The sequence below is a fragment of the Lineus longissimus genome, chromosome 1 (genome assembly GCF_910592395.1).
Source record: "Lineus longissimus chromosome 1, tnLinLong1.2, whole genome shotgun sequence".
In the NCBI taxonomy this organism is placed as follows: Eukaryota; Metazoa; Nemertea; class Pilidiophora; order Heteronemertea; family Lineidae; genus Lineus; species Lineus longissimus.
Window position 1 is genome coordinate 24,323,302 of NC_088308.1, and position 21,596 is coordinate 24,344,897.

General features: G+C 39.0%; 1 protein-coding gene across 6 annotated transcripts in view; it reads left to right on the forward strand.

Moving 5' to 3' along the window:
* Positions 1 to 21,596, forward strand: part of LOC135493373 (neuronal acetylcholine receptor subunit alpha-10-like) — a 208,254-nt gene that overhangs the window by 131,907 nt on the left and 54,751 nt on the right. Inside the window, exons 1-2 of one of the 6 annotated variants that reach the window (XM_064780707.1) lie at positions 10,442 to 10,969; positions 14,648 to 14,683. The exons of 3 other annotated variants lie outside the window; for them this stretch is intronic. In XM_064780707.1, coding sequence (XP_064636777.1) covers positions 10,912 to 10,969; positions 14,648 to 14,683 — 94 coding nt within the window. In that variant the 5' untranslated portion in view covers positions 10,442 to 10,911. Of the gene's footprint in view, positions 1 to 2,534; positions 2,602 to 10,441; positions 10,970 to 14,647; positions 14,684 to 21,596 lie in introns of those variants that run through there. 2 more of the 6 variants (XM_064780724.1, XM_064780731.1) reach the window with 2 other exon arrangements.

Consider the following 21,596-nt stretch of genomic DNA (forward strand, 5'->3'; position numbering starts at 1 on the left):
TTCGATAGCATCGATGGATTGACGCAGAAATTTACATTTACTGATAGATCAAGTGACTTTTTATTATCCAAACATGCAAAACATGAGACAAAATTTGAATATAACTTTTTTTTAGAATTCTGATAGGGTCGACTCTCTGATGTGATTTTACTTTATTTATCATCTTATAAAAACGCATTTGGTAAAGGGGCAGAGTAGGAGCAAGATATCTGCATTTCGCATGGTAAAGGAAGGATCCCTTGCCTTAGGTAACTTGAAGGACTGTTACAGGCAATCAGTAACATAACTGTTAGAGCGCCGGGCTGATAATCAGGGGGTCGGGGGTTAGACTATCGTTTTCTTCGCCTCTGTGTACATGGGAGAGACACCTTACCCTAAATTGCTTCGTCGTCCACCGAATGACGCACGCAAATCAAGCCCTGGGTATGTAATACTGCTTGGAAAATGATTCAAGGACGCAGAAAAGAAAGAAAATGGGGTGTCTGTTTCGTATGAGATGTCTCTTCTCAACAACGAGTTCCAGGATAGGTGTTCTGGACAAGAACGAAAATGCAGTTTGGTTTAGAAAGAGGTAATGAACCTACACATCAAAGAATAAGAATAACTGTAAAAGCAGTGATTTATATTGTTATTATGTTATCTTAACAGTTGACTCAAATATTGGATTTATCATCATATTGTTTATAGTTTTATCTTGTTAAACACACACAGCTGGTAAGCCAGTTATGATTAACATTAAGGCCACACCAATCTGTATTCAATACAGTTTTCAATTAACTTTGACTAAATTCTATTGGGTATTTTGTCCGCGACATAAATTGTCATATACCTGTCAGGCCACTCTGAGAATTTCCCTCTGTCTACACCAGTGATTGCTGTAGGTTTAAATTGAAATGTCAAAGAGGAGAAAGGTTTTATTATTGACTTGTGTCGAGTGATGAATGATCCATCATGACCCGTTTTGTTATGCGTATTAAGGTGAAAAAGTCACCTTTTGTAAAAATAGATCATGTAGTATAAAAATAACAAATGATAGGATTTGATGATTTTCAGTTCTTTTGGTACTCTGTTCTAGCCATCTCGAACTTTATGTTATTTGAGGTAAAATAAATATTCGAAACACCAACATTTTTAGTAACATGTGACAACTACACCTCCTGACTTTTCATTTAATACAACACTTTACTTTTCTTAGCTGTGATTAGTTCTTCAATGAAATCTCTAAATAGCACACCGGCGTTCTTTCAGTACACTACCAGCCCTTGATTATAGACCAGATAATCAAATCATCATAAAGCAGCAATAAGAGATGCGAACCCCTTTGGGATAGCTATATCAGTAAGTGTAATCGCAGTCTGAATGGTCAATTTTCCATATCTATGAACATTGACAAGGATATCATGAACTATACGGCGACATGATGCAATCGTGTAGTTAACCATTTAATTTCATGCAGATTTCATCATAACGTTTGATACTAATCGAGATATAAGCTTGGTTAACCACCTGACGTCATTTGAAACCAGAAACCTAGGCGATGATACCATTGTACTGCCACCAGATCATCCCTACGATTTAATATTTGACCCAATTTGAACGAAGTGTGTATCAACCATAGTAAAACATACCAACAAAAGGTCGTTTTACGTTCTTGAACATGCCTCCAATTTGTGGCAAGTGTTTGCATTATTTCTACCAGTCGTCAGAGAAGCAGACTGGTAATACCGCCTGATTTGTCCGTTTGAACGTTGCGCACACTCGCGGAGGTAATAGTTTATCCAAGTGATATAACCTACGTTCAAGCAAAAGAATTGGTTTTACGTGAGTGAAAAAATTGATCAAAGAGTGTTTCTGCAACACCATGTAAACCACAGGGTGTCCGTGTGTACCATCCTTACACCAAGGGGCTGTTTCATGCGCTTGTTCAGAATGAGCCGACTGTTTGACCTCTCCTTAATGTTTTCTTAATCAAACCAGAATGTCTACAAATAAAATCAAGTTGCACACACAGTAATACAAAGACAGCGAGAGAATGTACACATGTCGCTGATCAATACGTTGGTTTATCATGTTTAATTGAGTAATTACAAAAGCTTATATGCATATTGAAAGAGGAGAACGAAGAATGCTTATGAAAGGTAAAAACAATTATTAATATTTTAATGATATACCGTTGTTTCATAGTATTGGCTAACACTGCGCGTGAATAACCCATGATCAGATTGACCTAGCAGTAAAATGAACCAGTGCAAATATTAAATATGTTGCGGATTTTGCAAGTTACATTTTCTTAAATTTTCTAATCGATAATCAGGAGGAGATAGCATCAGTTAGGTGGTTAGTGTATGCGTGAGTTGCTCAACCAGGAGTTAAGTATTTACCCGATGGAGTAATACATGCTGTCTTACTTAGAGCAATCTTCAGTATCGGTTAATGTATTCGCCGGTGTTTGCTGAGGCACAAGTCCTCAAGCTTTAGCTCGTTATTCTGGCCTGTGCAATCAAGATGGACACATCGTATGGCGCGTGCGGCATCTAGGAATGTATGTATTGCTTAATACGCTGGCCACACTTGCCTGCTGCATTATGATATTCATTGAACGTGAGTAAATACTTATATCTCTTACATTCTATTCCTTTTTCGGCTTTCTGTTGTCTTGCCTGTAACCATCAATCAGAGGTTTGCGCCATGTTTGTCTCTCTAGGCGATGTCTTCAGACACGCCTCATTGGTTAGCGAATCTGCGTATCCTGTGTCCAAGTCGTGTTTTAGCCGTAGAGAGCATCCGACACAAATCTTACCCATTATTACCAAAATTTGCCTGGATACGTTACTGGTCTATGTGATGGCTGGGCGATTGTGACGTGCATCTTTAATGGCAGTGTACTAGCTAGAGGCTAGTGGACCATTTCTGGAGTGGGTGCTTTCTGTGTTGAACATTGCAATCATTGACCACTGCTTCGTCCGCTGGTTCAATGAGGTCAACGTCATTCGAATATTCTTTTCAAACTTATTGCATATCATGAATCTAAGGTTCACCATATTCAGCATCAAAAAGTAATAATTAAATCACATTTGATGCGTCTCACCAGTCTTGGTAAATCAGATTTTACCGTCTACTTTGTTAATGAGTTGATGCTTAAATTCCTAATTAATTGCATGGTGTAATAATCTACCCGTTTCCTCTATTACTCTGTATGACATTTGTGGCGGCTCGTATATTTGGGATACTTCATAACTTTCTGGGCAATTTCGTCAAACTCAGTAAACACTGTATGAACAGTATGCGTTGGCTGAATATATTTCCTCATGTTGGCATTGTTGATGCTTTGTTACTTTATTGATATGTGGCATGAAATTAAAACTTAACACTGTGGTTTGATAATTTGAGGAGGTGAAAAGCAGTTTTGGAATAACCCCGCTGTGTAAATGAGTAGTTTCAAAAATCTTTATCGAGAGACTTAATTTCCAGGTGAAACGTACCAATAGCCAATAGTATATAGTAGAGGTACATTTAGTCATTTTCTTTATAACGCTTTCCTCATCAAGAGGTTCCTTAGATGATTTGCTTCTCAAGTGTCACACAAATTCCCCAAGACATTGTGAATTCGTGGTGAATGGGCGTGTAATTTGGTAAATTTTTGTTATTTGTTACCATCTGTTTGAAATACGTGCATAGCCTACATGCAAATATTAATTGTGGTGACATTCTATGATTATCATTCTGGACTTGACATTCCGATTGCGAGTGGCTGGCCAACAATTGCCATCCAAACCATAACAATGGTATGCAGAATATGAAATATTGTATCATGGAACAATTCGTGTTTTTCCTAAACTGATATATGCCACCATATCATTTGTACTGTCAACTTCGTATTGGTCATGGTAGAACCTAGCTCAAATGAATTGGAATGTGGTATCTCGATCATCATTTTGGTACCATGTCAGACGCACACAATATATGCCATCATTGTTGTTTTTTTGTTGATAAGTTGTGAGCAACAGAGAATGACACATCGGAATTGAAGACTCGATTGAGGCTACAATGTTTCTGCCTCCAATGTCTCTTTGTCAATATACTTAGAACTTTCACACAAGTAATGCATGAAACTCACTCTACTCAGTATGTATTCAGTAGATCCATGTTTCGACTTTCAATGTCTGATGGATCTCTTTACGAGTTATAAGTCTGCTCGAGATATGTAATTCAAAGCAAAAGTTAACTTGAAAAGTTATCAACATCCAGAGCATCTGTCTTTAGTCATCAGATATCAAAATAATCATGACAATTTGGTCAATTTTGAAAGGCTTCCGAGTCGTTTCAAAGGAATTAACTTCCAATAACGGTTACCGTATTCGGTTATCCAAAGGGGTATGGCAAATATCTTAATTTTTGAATCAGATAATAGAAGCTTTAGAAATGGTCTGCAGAGGAAATTTTTAATCATTTGGAGTTAACCGGGGTCGAACCAGTTTTCGATATTTTTTTCTCGTTTCATTGATGCTATACCTTCGGCTACCGTTGTTACAAGTATCTATCACAGATTATCAAGACCTGGTGTTGTCAGAGATTGAAATCAGCAGCGAGAACTATCTTTTTTACAACTTTTCATTAGGAGCTGCAAATACATTCCTCACCGTCACTATACACATGTTAACAATACCTGCAGTTGGAATGAATTGGTATTTGGTTGTCAAGCAGCAGCTTTCAAGATTAATGCATGAGTGTGAGGCACCATAAAAGAGCAAACAGCACACTATCACAATGTGCAAAGTGTGTGCAGAGTAACGTATTCGATAAAGCACGAATGAGTACCTTGATATTCGAAGCGCCAGAGCAAATCCTACTAGACCTTCATTGTAATCTGTAGTCGTCACACTCAGATCTTTTTTCATAAAGTCAGTACGGTACGATGGCATATAGATAGGAAGGATGTGCGTCACATTACCTCATATGCATTGGGGCGTTATCTCCTTATTATTTACCAATTACCAGTTGGTATTTATGCCTTGTTGACAATCTAGTGCTGCTTGGGAAATTCGGAACCTTGTTGTAAACTTGCGTTGCTAATTACCTTACTTGGGTCATGACATTTCTCATATTGTCTTATAAAAATCAGTTTTTCCCTACGCAATCTGTAGACGAAAACTCTCTAAGCCTTCAAAGCCAACAACCTGATCGAACTAAGCTCGTTATGATAGATTACGAACATGGAAGTATTTTGCAACTCAATTCTGCCAGACAAATTGACAGTAAATAAAGGCTGTTCTACTTGCAAAGCACTACTAAATATTTCCCTTGATAAAATGCGATAAAATAGTGTTCCCAGGTCAGACATACCCAAGTTGCTGTGTCTGGTACATGTAAGTAAACGTTTCAAGTGATTAACCGAGCCTTAAACAGCCGAGTCACGCAACCGCCTCACAACCGCTTATCGTTGCATACATGTAGGTTGAAATCCGTAAAAACCAAAGCACTACCGTGGCACCAAAGATCGGAGTATCATTATCATTTCCTTATAAGACAAATGGCCACTTAGGCAGCTGCTTTTAATAATTTCGAGTAAACTTGTTATAATACCAATTAGTTGACTGGTTTATGCACGGCGTATTCGACATTGCGATAGTTTCTTAATGGTTTCTTATCACGCACGACTGTGCAATCAGATTTCAAATGTCTCGCTTCTATGCTTCGGGGTTTGATATCCTGTCGAAATTTTCAATTTTGTTCCTTAACGTGCGATATGTAGATGTGAAATAATGTATTATTTCGTTGGACAGTTGAATATTTTAAGCGCAGGGATAGCACACGCCACCAACACTAAGTTGCATCGGACTGAATGTTGTTTACTTCGGAGTAAATGAAATAGACGTCGCAGCTTTGGTGGCAAGAAACACCCGTTGAATAATTAGTGCTGCTGCGCTGATCTAGACTCTTAACTTGAAATGGTCCAGTAGGTTGCCATGTATTCTCTCTTGTAGATCAGCATCGCTGAGCCTTGCCAGTGATGTACTCGAGTTTTCAGCATCTGGATACAATGTTGTTTACACAGTTGAATGAATAAACCACAGTCATTTCGGATTGCAGTTATGCCTTAGTTAGATTCTTTATGCTCTGTCTACAGTTTAATCCCAAGACACGAGAGTCCATGCAGTTACCTAACATTAAGTAAACGTTTGGCTAAAAATGGGAGATGGTCAAAAGCATCTGCCTCAGTGTTTGCAGATTTCTGGTTCATTTCCTACATTCATCTTTGGTTAGATTTTTCTAATGGTATGATGATGGTACATGTAGCACATAACAAGGTAAGAACGAACTCTTGTTTTCAAAAATTAATTAAATGGGTAATTCTGTTTTACTCATATTCAGGAGGCCCTACATTTTTTAAACAATAATTCACAATCGATTTATTTACAACCGATTTAAAGTCCTTCCTGATTATGAGTAATTCTGTTTTACTCATTTTCAGGAGGCCCTACACTTTCTAACAAATGATTTACAACCGATTTATTTACAACCGATTTAAAGTCCTTCCTGAATATATTCAGGAGGCTCTACACTACATCATGTATGCCTGACGAGAATAAGGCTGACTTAAAGTTGACTTCATATGCCCTTTTACTATGACAAACCCTGGGGAGAGTGAAACACTGACTGATCACTTGTCGGGCCCTGCTATGAAACGAAATCCCTTTGGAAGGGTAACGGAGTAACCGTTTGAGTACGAGTGCTATAAAAAGACCGTGAGGCGTCATTCATTGAAATCGCCTGTACAAATGGGTGATGTCATGACGTGCCGTGCCACCTTGACTAGTTATTTGGACGCAGAAAACATAACCGGTCAAAGCCGTAATTAATCGGAAAGCGTATTCGATCAACTGCCATGTGAACTCATTTGGGAGGTTAATAGCTACAAGGCGGTACGGATGGATTGGTCTTAGGATGAGAAATTGATGATGATATGAACAACGCTAGAAAAAACATCCTATAATCTCGAATACAGCAAAAAGCTAATGTAACAGGTCATCGTTCAGACCCCCATACATTCCGCTGATGCGTTCTTGATAGACTATCCTTTCGCCATGATTATTCCGATCATATTTTTGCACTAGACATCAAATGAAGGTTGGTTGCCAGTGGTCCCAATGTGGTACTCATCCTGACGCGAGAAGCTGCTAAGTTACAAATTGACCAGCGGGAGCTGATAACTACTGGGGGCCATCCAACAATGACCGCGTTAGGATTAATTATAATTCACCATGTCAGTTCATGTGGAATGCATTCGTCCAGACCAATCTTGTATCTTGGCTGTCCTGCAGGCTTCGTATTGACCAAGTTCTGTAGAAGTCCATGTGGATGTGAATGTCGCCAGCCCGGGATTTTCTGGTTTGACGGACTAATTTTCTATAAACTTCACACTTTATCGTGAAATAAAGTAAATGGTGAGGAAAATCAAGATGAAGCAACTTCTGTGTACAACTTTTCTACAAAGGCACATATACATGTTATGATTTACTGATATTCAGTGTCGTTCCGTCACCAATCGAGGTTATCAGCAAGTACAATAACATTCTTTCTCACTTCATGGGCTGGGATATACAGCTGGTTCAGCTCCTTAAAGCGGGACTCAGCTGACGAAAATTGACAATAAGGAGAATGCACAAGAGTGCAAACTTAAAGAATGCATACAAATTTTTGGCATTTTTGTCATGACTCAAGATTCTTAACGACCTGCCATAAAAATTTAAGTACCCGACAAAACAATGCTCTAGCTGAGAATGCAGCACTGAACAATTTCCACGCGGAGTTGACGTGAGTGGTTGCCACATCCGATTTACTGTCATCATTATGAGTTAGAAGTAGAAGCAAATGAAACTGCAGCTCGGCGCCTTTTTGCTTTGTATGGCTTTGTTGCCAAATGTAATCTCAGAGATATAGAGTGTTTCTCGTTTTGAACCAGACGGCGCTTTGCTGCGGCGAACCTCTAGTTGAGTTGATCCTTTTCCCTAACAATCCTTTTGACAAGATCCTAAGTATTTTTGTAGTCATGTCAGAGTCAGTATTTTCGATACAAAGCAGCATCATCTCCACATGCCGAATGGCTTTGACGTATATCTCATCACATGTAGCAACATTACTCATAAATGCTTATCATCGGGGCTGCATATGGAAACAACGGTATTGGTCCCTTTCAGAACAGAGCAGACACACGTTGTGGCTTGTAATCGATTTGCATACTACATGTTCTAGATTGTTTTAGCAGCCATTCTCAGAGTACAGTACAAAAGATGCGTCCAAAGCATTGCCCAATACGCCTGGTAAAAAAAACATAAGCATCGGTACTTGAAGACCCTACTTTGAATTGAAACAGGGTTTGGGGTTTGGGGTTCCTACGCCATCAAGACAATTCTTTTTGGTTGAACAATTGTTTTTGGTTGAACTATCAAATCCCAGCATTGATAACAGCTCTTAACATATCAATGTAAAATATATAATAATAATAAGCAATCGGCGAGACCTTCACACAGGCTGCAACACGTGATTAATATGCCTTCAGTGGCTTCCTGGTAATATTCGCTGCAAATGCAACCATAATTAAAAAGAGATTGCAATCTCTGTCGGATTACAATGTTGTCAACCTTTGCTAAGAAACAGGAAAACACACGTCAAGTGTGAAAAATATATGTTTTTTTCATTAAATATTCAGTTTGTATGGTGTAATAGAAGTAATGAACAATTTTGACAGGCACAAAATGGGATTGGTTCGCATGACACGACTGGGAATATAATAAGTGAGTAAATGGTGATCCTTGTATGCTTTTGACGACACGAAGTCATCAACATTTTAAAAAGCTGTCCTGTATCATGTTAGAAGGATGTTTTATGCAAAGATCCATTACCGGTAAACATGCCTTTGGCAATTCATCCTTGTTATGGCCCTGGTACATGAAACGTACCTTCCAGCCTGACATAATGTAAGGTTAATTGATTGAATTATGTTGACTATATAGAGATTGACCAATTATCTCACGATGTTACATTCCTTGGCAGAATGAATGATAATCTTGGTAACGTTGTCGGAAACGGTAATGTGTTTGCTAGTTTGCCAAGTCGCACAATTGATTTTATGGAGAAACTAATAACGATACATAATGGAACGGGACCCTTCAGAGTATCGTTCATTCTGCCAACATTTGAACTGTTTCATAATGAAAATTGTATGATACACAACAGGTAGTTGCTGAAACCTGGACGCAGATTTGGACGCTGGGCGCTAAGTTTTGTATCATTGGATTGCACTGCCTGGATTCCATGAACCTCGCCTCCAGTTCAAGATGAATAGTTTACTTGATTTGCTGACCTCTTCACGTGACTAGACTTCCACTCACTAAGAACCATTCAAGGTTTGTAGCGTTCACCTTAATAACTTGCACTGTAACATGAGACAACCATCCCTTATCGAACTTCCTCAATTATCTTTTAATGCACTGACATCAACGGGACACAGGTGCCACGACGGGGCATCATCGAATTCCCGGAACGATGGACTGGAGAGGAATGGCTGGGAAGTCAAACTTCCGGGGCGGTTGATGATGTGACTGTATTTATCCGAGCGCGCCCTTTACTGACAATAGATTTGCACACGTCTACTTGTTGGTGACCTGGGCAATGTTGTACATATTCTTGCTGGTGGTGTAGTGCTTTGTTGTGGTTATTGGTTCTGTTCTATGACCACCAACGCGTTCATCAAAGTGACCCGTTCAGGACAACTGCAATGGGACATGGAGATTTATTCACAGCTGGGTTCTTCAGCTCCACTCTGTGATAAATGCCCTAAGTTCAGCCTCTCCACCTACATTGTACCACAGTCATAACACCAGGTTGAAGAATCCCATGGCGCACCTGGTAATTAATTCCGGCATCCTGTTGTATTTTATGGCACTAAAAGTCCCAAACCGTTTCAGTCCAGTCCGTTCCGACAATTTGAGAAGTCTCACTGCAGCTTATTATTTATTGAATGCAGGTGATGCAGTCCAATGATCAAAAACTTAGCGTCCAGCGTCCAAAATCTGCCTCCAGGTTTTATCAACTACCTACACAACATTTGGCTTTCAGGTCGGGATGGGGATATCATGTTTCGCCACTTTTCTGACCAAAGGTAGGCAACATGTAATGGACTTTTATTAATGCGGATCTGAAAGTGGAATAATCCATCCTATTCATCTAACAAGTATGCAAACCATGGTCGGCACTTTGTAAATTAGCTCAACAACTGATGACGTGTTCGCTTGAAAGTGGATTACGTGAACGAGGAACGTGCATAGATAACATCCTCCTATTGGTAACCGATCGATCGACCTGTTAAATCGATAGGCAGACAAATATAAAGTGTGAACCCTTCCAGGCCCAAGCATTTTCGCTGTCAGGAATCAAAAGTTACAGCAAGATAGCTGTGTGAGTTTTTAGTAGCTTAACAACCAGGCGAATTATCGTTCAGTTGAGTTTAGTCGTCGCGCGTTGCCAGTTGTTGCCGAGTCGTTAAACTGGTGGCTGGCTGCATCTCCTCGCAAGTCAGGTGGAGGGCGGACTAGGAGGAGGACTGGATGCCTTGTTTTTTTTAAATGGATAGGGATTGTGTCCGGCCTCATTTGGTTCGGCCAGATTAATTTTTTGATTCTCGTCGCATCTTAACATGGGACCATCCAATGGAGAAATTTTAACAGTGATGCAATGAAATAGGAGCTGTTAGTTCCTGTATCTGAGTGGGATTATATCACTTCCCGGACTATCCTATCCATTTCAAGGAGTAAATATCCATTGGCAATGTCCAGGAATAAAGAATGCAGTTGACTGAGGGATGACTGGGATGGCCAAGGTACAGATCTTTCGAAAAATTCGCCGCCATTGATGGCTCCAATTGCAGGCCCAGCTACGCTCACACTAATGGTTTTGCTAATGAATATTGGTAGGTACTATTATTTTATTTACTTAAAACTTCACCTTAATTGGAATAATTCATAAAATATTTTCATTTCGCCCAACGCCAATTTGTTCTTAAGAGTGTCCTAGGTTGATGTGCGTTTGACAAAAAGAGATACGGTGTTTACAAATTAACATAATTCCAGTATCTTCTGTCAGTGTAGCTTGTTGCTGTATAGCAGTATCGCCTACTATTCGTCATAAGCTGCATAAGCGTATTAAAGTAAAGTTTTTGTAGTCCCATACAATAGGCCTTCCTCGGCACTAGTATTATATCAAATACTCCTGCGCCTATTATACGATCCGTACGGTGCTTGCAATAACTTTATGATGACATATTGTTTTTGCTGCAGGCAAATCGAGTGTTTGAAGTGCTGAAGTTGAATGTGTCAAGCTCGAAGTAAAAAGCGATTTTTTATAGCTTATAGTGATAATTTACTTTTTGTGCTTGTGTAGGCCTGCTTTTCGATAATGTGCATCACAGCCTGTATCGAGCTGCCGCTGCTTAGTGTTAGGTGATTCCTATGAGCTATTCCTTCAGGCAACTGGTGAATTTTATATCTTGTTCTTTGGTGTGACATATGGTATTCATACACCCATTTGATTAAAGTTATTATTTCCCAAATCAATTATGTGTATAACTGATACATTAACACAGGCCTGGGTTGATGTCTTACGGGCGTTACATAAACAGTACATATCATTACCATGCTGAGTCTTTGGACATATTATGCATCTGAGCTTCGGTTTAGAGCCCTCTTTACATTTCAAGGACCTCATACTGTACAGCAAGCAACAACATTAAAGGTCAGCGTTATTCAATAAGCTACGCAGCCCGCCACTGTATATGTGATGCGGGTGCAAATGAAGTCAATTGATCAAAAAGAAGTTATCTGTTTATTTCTGCTTTCACGTGACATCAAAGTAGGAGCTAACTACGGAACATTTCTACAACACTGCCCCCAATATGTTTATTCTAAGCAATCGTTTATTTTAAAAAATCAGTGCATTACACATTGAGACCATTATCATCATAATCTTAGCATAAGAAGACGTCAAATGGACATTGCGATCAATGGAATATGATGGAAAAGAGACACATTGCATACTAATTGATTTTTTAAAGAATAAACCTCGGTGTGTAATTTAAAATCGTTATTATAAGCTATTAGATTACGACAATGCGTGAATAAAAAATTCTACATTACAATGTTATCGAAAACTTAATACAAACGCAGTGAAAGATTTTTGTGGCTCGAAAATATCGTATTAGCAAAAAATCAACGAATGTTTCAAGGTTTGGTGATATCAAAAATCGAAATGTTTTCAAAATATGAGAAGAGGTCAACTTCCTAGAACGAATGCCTCAACTGTCATTGTCTAACCAATGAAACTGCATTGGGCTTGCTTTTAAATTCATTTCGAAACCCTTTGGCAATACATCTTTGCGACCAAGATGATCCTGTTTTCTATAAAAGAGTCCGATACTACATGTATTGTTGTGACTAAGCACAGGTTAAGTTAAGAGAATGTTATTCATCTCTACCCCGACATAAGAACTGCCAGCAGAAACTGTTTGCCTTGGAGTACACGGTAGACTTATAAAACATGGGTATCTCCTTCAGAAGAAATGCTAGAGCGATGTCATGATATAAAGCTTATTATCAGTTAGAACATCATTCACCGGCGTGTACTTGATACTTTTTTTTATATTCCTATGTTTTCACCTGCCTTCGTGAACCTGTAACAATCGAAACCTTTCCACGAGCTCCGACTTATGCTGTGCATGGCCTATATTGTGCAGGTACAATATCAACTGAGAAAAATTAAATTACGAATAGCTGAAGTCCAATACTCATGTAATGTAAAATTGCTTGAAAAACATACTAATTTATACCATAATTCTTTCTACCTTTCGGCAAATTATGTTCCTACTTAGACGATGATTCAAATTCAGCGATCTTTACACGATCGTTTTCTATTAGATCTAATCCTCCTAAAGACATAAAGATGTTCTGTCTGAAGAATGTGGTACCTTCTGTTCCTAGTACTGTTTTGTGTATTACATTATATGGGCTTTGTCGGTTTCGCCTAAAAGATACTTAAAAATATACAATAAAATGAACCAAGCAAAATATTTACAAAAAGTAAATTGTAAACCCATTTTTCGTGTTCAACATACATAATGACATAAACAAAATAGTTTCAGGACACAGGTGTGTCTGGCTTCTAACATATTCATATCTAACATAATTTCGAGCTAAAGCTCCTCACAATATGTTATGCTCATTTGTGGTTTTCGAAGTGTTGTGTCAGTAAACACTCTAAAATGTGTAAATTCATTGTGTTACCACTCTCCACGATGGTTGGCGAGCAGTCGGAAATGCGTATCATGAAACCTCATTTTATCCATGTTTTTCCTCTCAACAGATTTAGCATATTTCACCTTAATTGCCAGACGAGTTTGATGACATATAGTTAGGTTGATGTGCTTTCGTGGCAGAAGGAACAAAGGCTATGCCTCATACGATTATTGTAACCAGCAATATGAGTGCGCATCGTCAAGAAAAAAGTATAGCAATTTTTTTTAATAGCGGTCGTGTCCATTCCGAATAGCTGGGGGGTTGAACCACGATGGACAGTCTCGCATGCTGAAGCAAGGAGTAGAAAATAAGTCTGGTTAGCGGCTCATCATGGGCTTCACACCTCATGTTTGACCGTTTGGCTGATCATCGGCTTCATACGTCAGTGCCTCGTACGCTGAAATTTTACTGAGAAGACATGACGATATAATACGTAGGTGATGTTGGTAATGGCATGGCACAGCAAGATGTTAAAATATTCACTGGTTACATTACCATACGTATTATGAAGGTGGAATGTGCACATTGACGATGCCTTCTAGCTATTTTAGCCAAGGCTCTCATGCGTTCATTTATTGAATACGTTACACACAAAAATGATAAACTGAAATTTATTTGATTAATGTATGTTAAGAACTCGGCGCATCGCTGATGGATCTGTATGAACCACTCGAGGCTATATTTTAATTTCCTGTTCCTGCCAGACGACAGTAAAATAAATGTTGAAATAACCATTACCTAGGTTAGGCTTACATATAAACAATTGCTCAACACTGATTGAAAGGAAGTTGAACAAACCACCCAACTCATGCCGCTGTGCTAACTTGATTACTCTGGGGTGACATGTAGCTTTCTGCTTAAACAATGTGATGACTTTGTTATTGTAACATACACGTGTTACCAGAATATATGATATAAAAGAATATCCATGATAAAGCGAGTCCTAACTAAAAATCGCGGCCCAGGCCTGTCGCTTGCATCAAAAGCTCGCTCATCCGACACAGCGAATTTATAGCTACACTACATGTACACTATATTTCAAACTACAACATAATAACCAGTAACACTTTAAATCAGCATCCGTTGAATCATCCGCCACCCGATCGATTTCGCCGTTCTCTTGATCAAGATTGATGTATCAGCCTTATTATTTGAAAACCTCGTAGTATTTGCATCTCTATTATGTCTGTTTACCACCAAGCGAGTAGATACCGGCGTAGATACAGGTGCCCCGTGAAACCATTTCTTTTCTTGTTTGATCACTGAAACTGGCTGATGAATTCGTTTCCTTGATTACACAGGTCAGTCAGACAACCCACGAGCGATGAGTGTAAAAGGTATTAAGCTTTTTGTTTGATGCATATTCTTCTGTGTGTTTCTATCAGCATTTTTCTGTACATGCCCGTGTAGAATCTTCCAGGGTGCCTCATATCTCCTTGTATCCCTATGTCGCCTAAAAAACCTTTCAAAGAGCAGTATCCTGGAGGTTGGCAAAGAGGGGCGTTGAAAGCCAACAATAACGTAAGTTTTTCTAAATTGTTAGTGTTACCGCTGAACATGTAACTTATCATTCTGAAACACCATCTGAGTTGTTTTACGGAGATATTTCCTTAGAGCAGGAGGGGGTATGAGGCAGCAAGACAGAGATGTTACGCGACGCCATTTTCCTTCGAAAGCTAACAGTTATCTTGGTTACTTGCCATCTTTATCGACACTCAAATAGATCCCAATGCACATAACTGAACTCTATAATGCCGATCTGGTTCTTGGCTGGTGTGTGGTTAGGATCTGTGTTATGTTGCATGAAATCATTACTCGTACATTATGTATATATGTCGTGAGCGTTTAGGAATGTTCAAAGTTTATCCTTTTAAAGTATCTAAAATCTGAGGTGCAAAGTTTACATGAACAAATAAAGATCCATCGATTCCATTTGTTACTTTTTCCATCCTTTTACTGATAGTGAATGCAGTCTTTCTCCTGACATTTTGATATACGTTTATGGTTGCATTTATTTTGCCACACCGTGTATACTTGGTGTAAACCCATCAATGGCCAAGGTCATTTCATTTCAGAAAACCAATGTTAGACTTAAAGATTGGATACTTGAAAACGTGCTTACTACATATCTCAGAAGCATAGTTTCTCACATAACTCGGACAGAATATTTCATTAACATTGATAAATGCTCATAGCCTTTTGCATGCTCTACATTTCCTTTATCTGCTTATTCACATTGACAAACGAGCTCTGCATAAATGTTATACTCACTATACGCAACCATTTGATATGAATTTGTACTTGTCTCGGTCGGTTGAGGAATGGCAGCCTCTAGTAACCACTGGATGAATGAAGAATGGATTCTGGCGATACTGAGGACTTATAAGCCTTATCTTGCTTGTCTTGTTGTTATCTATGAGGACCGGGGCTAAGATAGCATGCATGTATCTTTTATGAAGAGCCAAGAGACTCATTGACTTAATCCGCCTGTCAGGCCTCGTGCTCTTACTTCTAGACGATGGAGCATGCTCCGTGCATGGAAATTCATATTGGCTTCATTCTATCCCGAGAGTTCTTGCCTTTGAGCAAGAATTTTAAAATACTGATATTGGTGTATGTGCCTGCACTTGAAGTATGAATTTCTTTTGATATTGTTATGACATGTAATGCGACTTCCTTTCTATTAAAACCATGTTGTCGCAGCATTAAATACCTTGCAATTTATAAATCATTAGTTTTGTTTGATATACTGACATGACTGACGTGGAGAGTATTTAAATTATTTGACAAATTCGTTTTTGTGTCCGTCTAGAAGAATGTCTCGTAAATAATGCAGTACACCTACTTCCCCTTATCATTGTCCCTTAAATGATAAAAGCCTGAAGAATCTTCCTCAGTACTGCGCAGCTGGAAATGTTTTCTTTAATTTAGCCTTGTAGGATATGTCACCTGAGAAAATGATTTGACTCGCTCGCAACTAGGGGCACACCTAACTGTAACGGTCTTTCTTAACTGAATGGTATAGGGGACGCTGGGGATACAAAAGTAAAGTAATCAGATTTTCTTCTTTTTATCTCCGAGGAATAGATTTGCCAGGTTCAAACAGTGATGGTAATACGTATTCACCCCCACCTCTTCATTTAAACCTCAAGGGCCAGATAGCAAATTTCCTGACGTGAAATAAATGTGTGATTTTGACCCGACGGTGTCTCGAGTATGAAAGAGGCGACATCGATTTGAAATTCTATTTGTCATATTAGACACTGTCCTTTGTAGGCAATCTGGTGCCGCCAAATCAAATCTTAATAAATCGAGACATCAAATGCCATCGGTTCTTCTTTGTCGTCACATTTGTTTCACAATTTGTATGTCGAAAATGGCAATAAAAGCGAAGCTAAAGTCAAATATGGTTAGTTAAAAAACACACCTCATGTTAAAATAAATGACAACACTGAAGCTCATAGTTCAGAGCTGCTGAAATTGTTTCTGCTGTCCGACTTTATCGTACATCATTAGACCAAGCATTTTTTTACAAACTGTGGTTATATTCTAATCAAGTCCGCATGAAATCATGAATCAACTGTAGAAACGTAGCAATAAATGTCTATTTCGTCTGATTAGGCATATTGTGCACATTGGCAAAGCTATAGTTACATTAAAACCTGAATCTATTATGTGTTATTCATATAATTCATTTCTATATCATTTCAGGATATTTTTGCTCTCGCTACAGGAAATGAAAACTGCTGCCTTTGTGTGAAATGTAAAATATACTGTCTGGTTATGATTGCAGACGCAGACTTCCTTCAGCAATAAAAAAAATCCGACTGGTACCGGAGCAAAATCACAGAACGCGCATTGGAGTGGATTCGAAGCAGAAATTCATTGGTGGGGGCAACAACACCTCTGTTGCGTTAACCCCATTCACAATTGGCCTTAGATCTTTAATGCCCTATTTTGGGAAGCCCTAGTATCTTCATAAGTTTTCTAGAAATCCGACCATTCAGGAAGTCGGACAAAATCGGATAAATCTGGAAAAAGTTGGAAAAACCGTTAAGAAGTCGGAAAAGAATCCTACTAGTGTAAGCCATTGTAAGCAAGGGATCACACCCGCAAACATCTCAAAATCACTTCACCGAGACAAAAAAACGTACATTATGGTTAGTTGCTATTTGTTCAAACAAAATCCCCTGAATCACGTGATGGTAAGAATTCAAACGTCAGGCATAAAACAGCTTAAAGTACAATTTGTTATTCGCTGCGCAGCTCCGGATTAAATCGGTTTTTTTTTAAATATCGGAGTTTGTTTCCTGATATTCACGCGTGAGCATGCCCATTGCCTAAGTTTTGGCATCATGATGGAGTGAATAATGTGGTTTTCCAATCCATGCGCTTGCACATAGTTAGTCAGTTGGAATAATTGACTGTTGGCTCATTTGTGCCGAGCAAGTTTCCCATAAAACATTCACATTCACTTTTTGATGGCTTGGCTTGCATGTATCAGTCTCAGTTATCGATTGTTTTAGGTTCTCTAGGAAACCCAAATGGAGGGAATAAACTTCGATGTGTCATTGTAGATTTCCCACCAATGTCTCGCAGGTGTAAAATTGGCTATTGAAGAGGATGTCTATAGTCCGCAGTCAGTATTTCTGGATGATCAGTGGATTTTTCGTTCTCGTCGCTTTGCCGGCGGCACGCTTATCAGTCTTGTCTTATAGTTCTTCTTTCCCCTTTCTATATTATTTGTAAATAGTGTTTCCGTTTAATAGAACACTGCTTGTATCAAGAGGCATTCGCTTAACGTGATTTTTAACTCGGTGGGATTCACGTTTCACCTAAACTTCAATACATTGGCGGCTACCTTGTTACAGACGGTCAGATTTCGTTCGTAGAATTCGGATGATAGGAGCATTGGCTCAGGGCTGCACACTAGGGATTTGATGGTTATACTCCTCCTCTTTTTCTAATGTTCATAAGTTACGGTGTATCAGCTTTGTGATAGGGGTGAGCTGAAGATACCACAGTGTTAGTGTTCGCACACATGAATGCATACAGGAATACACCTGAGTGCATTTCATGTTTTCTGACCTCCATGCCCTAGCATAAATCTTTCACATGTTAGGTCGGTTAACCGATATAGCGCGTTATCAAAGTTCCTGCGTGTACATTATATGTTACATGAAAGGTGGGAAGTGATCCAACCTGGGACTAACTACTGTGCAGATAGCGACACCCACTCAATGCCCTTTTGGTTCGGATTCCAGAGTATTGCATCAGCTTCTTCTATTTTTAGTATTATTGGTAATTTTCTGTCACACAGGGTCACAAATTGGGTATTTGACTTTTGTTATGACACCAGTTCGTCTAGTAAGTGGTCATGTTGAGCGTAAAATCGTTGATGCTTAACAGTGCAGCAGAGTAACAAAAAGAGTCATGCATTTCCCTGAAAAGTAGGTTTTCTCAAAAATCTGTGAAAATACCAGTGCAATAAAGCTCAAATGCCTATGTTGAATGGGGTTAATAATGTGTGAGCCAAACACTCAGTGTGAACCTCAGTGTGAATACTAATTAGCTCTCTCAATTAGGTCACCTCATTAACCCCATCCATCAAAGGCCTTTTATCTTTAATACCCTATTTTGGGAAGCCATGATAGTTTTTTGACAAGTTTTCTAGAAATCCGACCTTTCGGGGAAAAGTCAGACAATGTCGGATAAATCAGGAAAAGTTAGAGAAACCGTAAGAAGTCGGGAAAAAGCCTCCTTCCAGCTGTAATGCTTTATAACGAGCTGATCTGTTTTGGCCTATTTTCTTTGAAGGTAGTCTATGCGCTGGTTGAAATATGCTATATGGAGGTCATTTGGATCACGTCGCTGTAGACGTGTGTGATAAGGGGTCTGCTTGGTATCTGGGGTGGAAATGTTTATATTTGGTGAAATTCTGGTTGAAAAAAAATCAAAACGGAAAAGGTGAATGCTGAAGGGATTCCATCGTGGGGTACTACTTCCCACCTGAGAAAAACTAGACTACTTCCACATTTTCGATTTTGCTGGCCATCACCTTGAGGCAAAATTTTTGACGTTGATTTTGATGCCCCTATCTCATTAGCAGGAAAACAAGGTATAGGTCTATTACATAATCTTTACGGTGAAGAATCCTCTATATGTTCTTTTGGAATAGGAATTCATGAAAAGTTGTGCCTTGTAATGAATAATCAACGTTTTTGCGCCATATCCTGACAACAGCCTGACATTTATGGTGCTGTGAATTGCAGCAATGAAATGATCTCACGTCACATTACTATGGGTTCGGAAAGCCTTCTAGTTCTTAATATCGCGGCTCTCTGCGTTTATTAGCCTTTGGTTGAGTCATTTGATCTGAGACGGGGTAGCACAAAAAATCTTGTTTCCGGGATTGGAGAACATGTCAGCATTCTTGTTGTTTCCTGGTCCTTGGTTTCAAGGTAATGAAGTCTCCATTTACAATGTTCGTTTCAGAAAGTTATAACTGTTGATCTCACGGCGAGTGCAAAAATTGCTTTTTTGTTTCTTTGGTAGTTGTAGGTTACATCTGTTGAGCAACCATGCCTTGCCGATAAAATACTGTCATGTTGCAGCAATTAGACTTTGTGACATCCTTCATTGAATATTCAATGTATGTTTATTGTGCTAGTTTGCAGTCTTTCGGAAACATTAATATTTGTTTTCCCCCTAATATCAGCCCCTGGCAGCATTTATATATCGTGGCAGTGCCTTCCTCCTGATGAAATATTGCCGCACTAATTATCTCCTAAATAATGAATGTAATTACAATCGGAACTGTGCCACATGTTGGTGAATTAATGTATAACTTATGGCAGATTAGATGAACGCTGCGAATGAAGTATCATTTTAGATTTAATCTGTCCTGTAAATTTGTCTCCCGTGGTGACGAGCAATCACATCAGTCTCGCTAAACAGATGCTGATGTTATGTACGTGATTGTTTTCGTCCCGAACAAGCTTACCAACTATATTCCTGAAATATCGTCATAAGTGCGCATCTTGAAGCTATGGGCTAAATAACTGTGCTACTCACACTAGCAATTCCCAAAGCATTTTGTGGTGAATATCAGTTTTGGCCTTACTATATTCTTGAGCCCCTTGTGTAGTATAAAACATTGATATCAACAGTAACAGAGATTGCCATAAAGCCATGGCATCGTGAATCATATGCGTTATGTACACCGGCCGTGCTTTGAGATCTCCGGGGCTAAGACCTGGGCACTAACCATATCTTATTAACCAAACAGAATGCAAAAACCAAGATCCTGAAATTAAAAAAAAGTTCTATATTTTCTAAGGGCTCATTTATCACACAATACGAACAAAGTCTCCATATCCCATAGCAGTTGGTTTGCATACCAACCAGAACATGACAGATTTCATTGGTATGCACTGGGGTTGGCTGAGGAGCTTGAGCTATCCGAATTAGTCTATTTTGCCAAATCAAGCTAGGTACAGCCTACAGACATCATAAAGAGATTTGTTCGTGTCGTACGTGTGAGTGAGAGCCCGTTCTTCATTTGGTCGATTCTGTTCTCGGCGCTGATGGATGACTTTCTATTCGAGATGTGTTTGGCTGTATTGCTTGTACAGGAAGCGTCTTCATTTCCACCCCAGGTGAAAGCTACGTGAGGTTACAGTTGACATTATCTCCTGTTGACAAGGTCCACGACGAAAAGATGTTGTTCCGTAGTCTACTTGTTGACACTTGCCTTTTCTGTCTAAATGTTGTACTTTTACTGCATTACCATTGCCTCGTCAACTAATCGAGGGCCCCAACCTTAGAATTTCACTTTGTATATCGTTTTGAAAGTTGTGAATGTTTTGATGCCTTGCACTGATTGTGCATATCAGGCTGAATCTGGTGTGTTACGTTCTTGGTTGAGAGTTCCCTGTTGCAACAAGAACATTCTTACTTCAGACTACTCCTTAGGCTTGAAATTCAAGCAGCTTGTTTGTATTCATGTACACTTTAGAATTTTCATATCATCTGCAAAATTCACAAAAAAAGGGAGATATATTTTCAAAATCCTCTCCAAATGCTGTTGAGTGCCGAAGAAAACCGTTTAAAAACGTTATTCTTGTCTCTCAATCACTTGACAAACGTATTTACTGACATACAAACGATGTTTTTCATTTAACCTCGGAAAGAGTGAGAATGTATTCGGCTTTGAACATCCGTTTCCGATTCTCCAAGGCATAAACTATT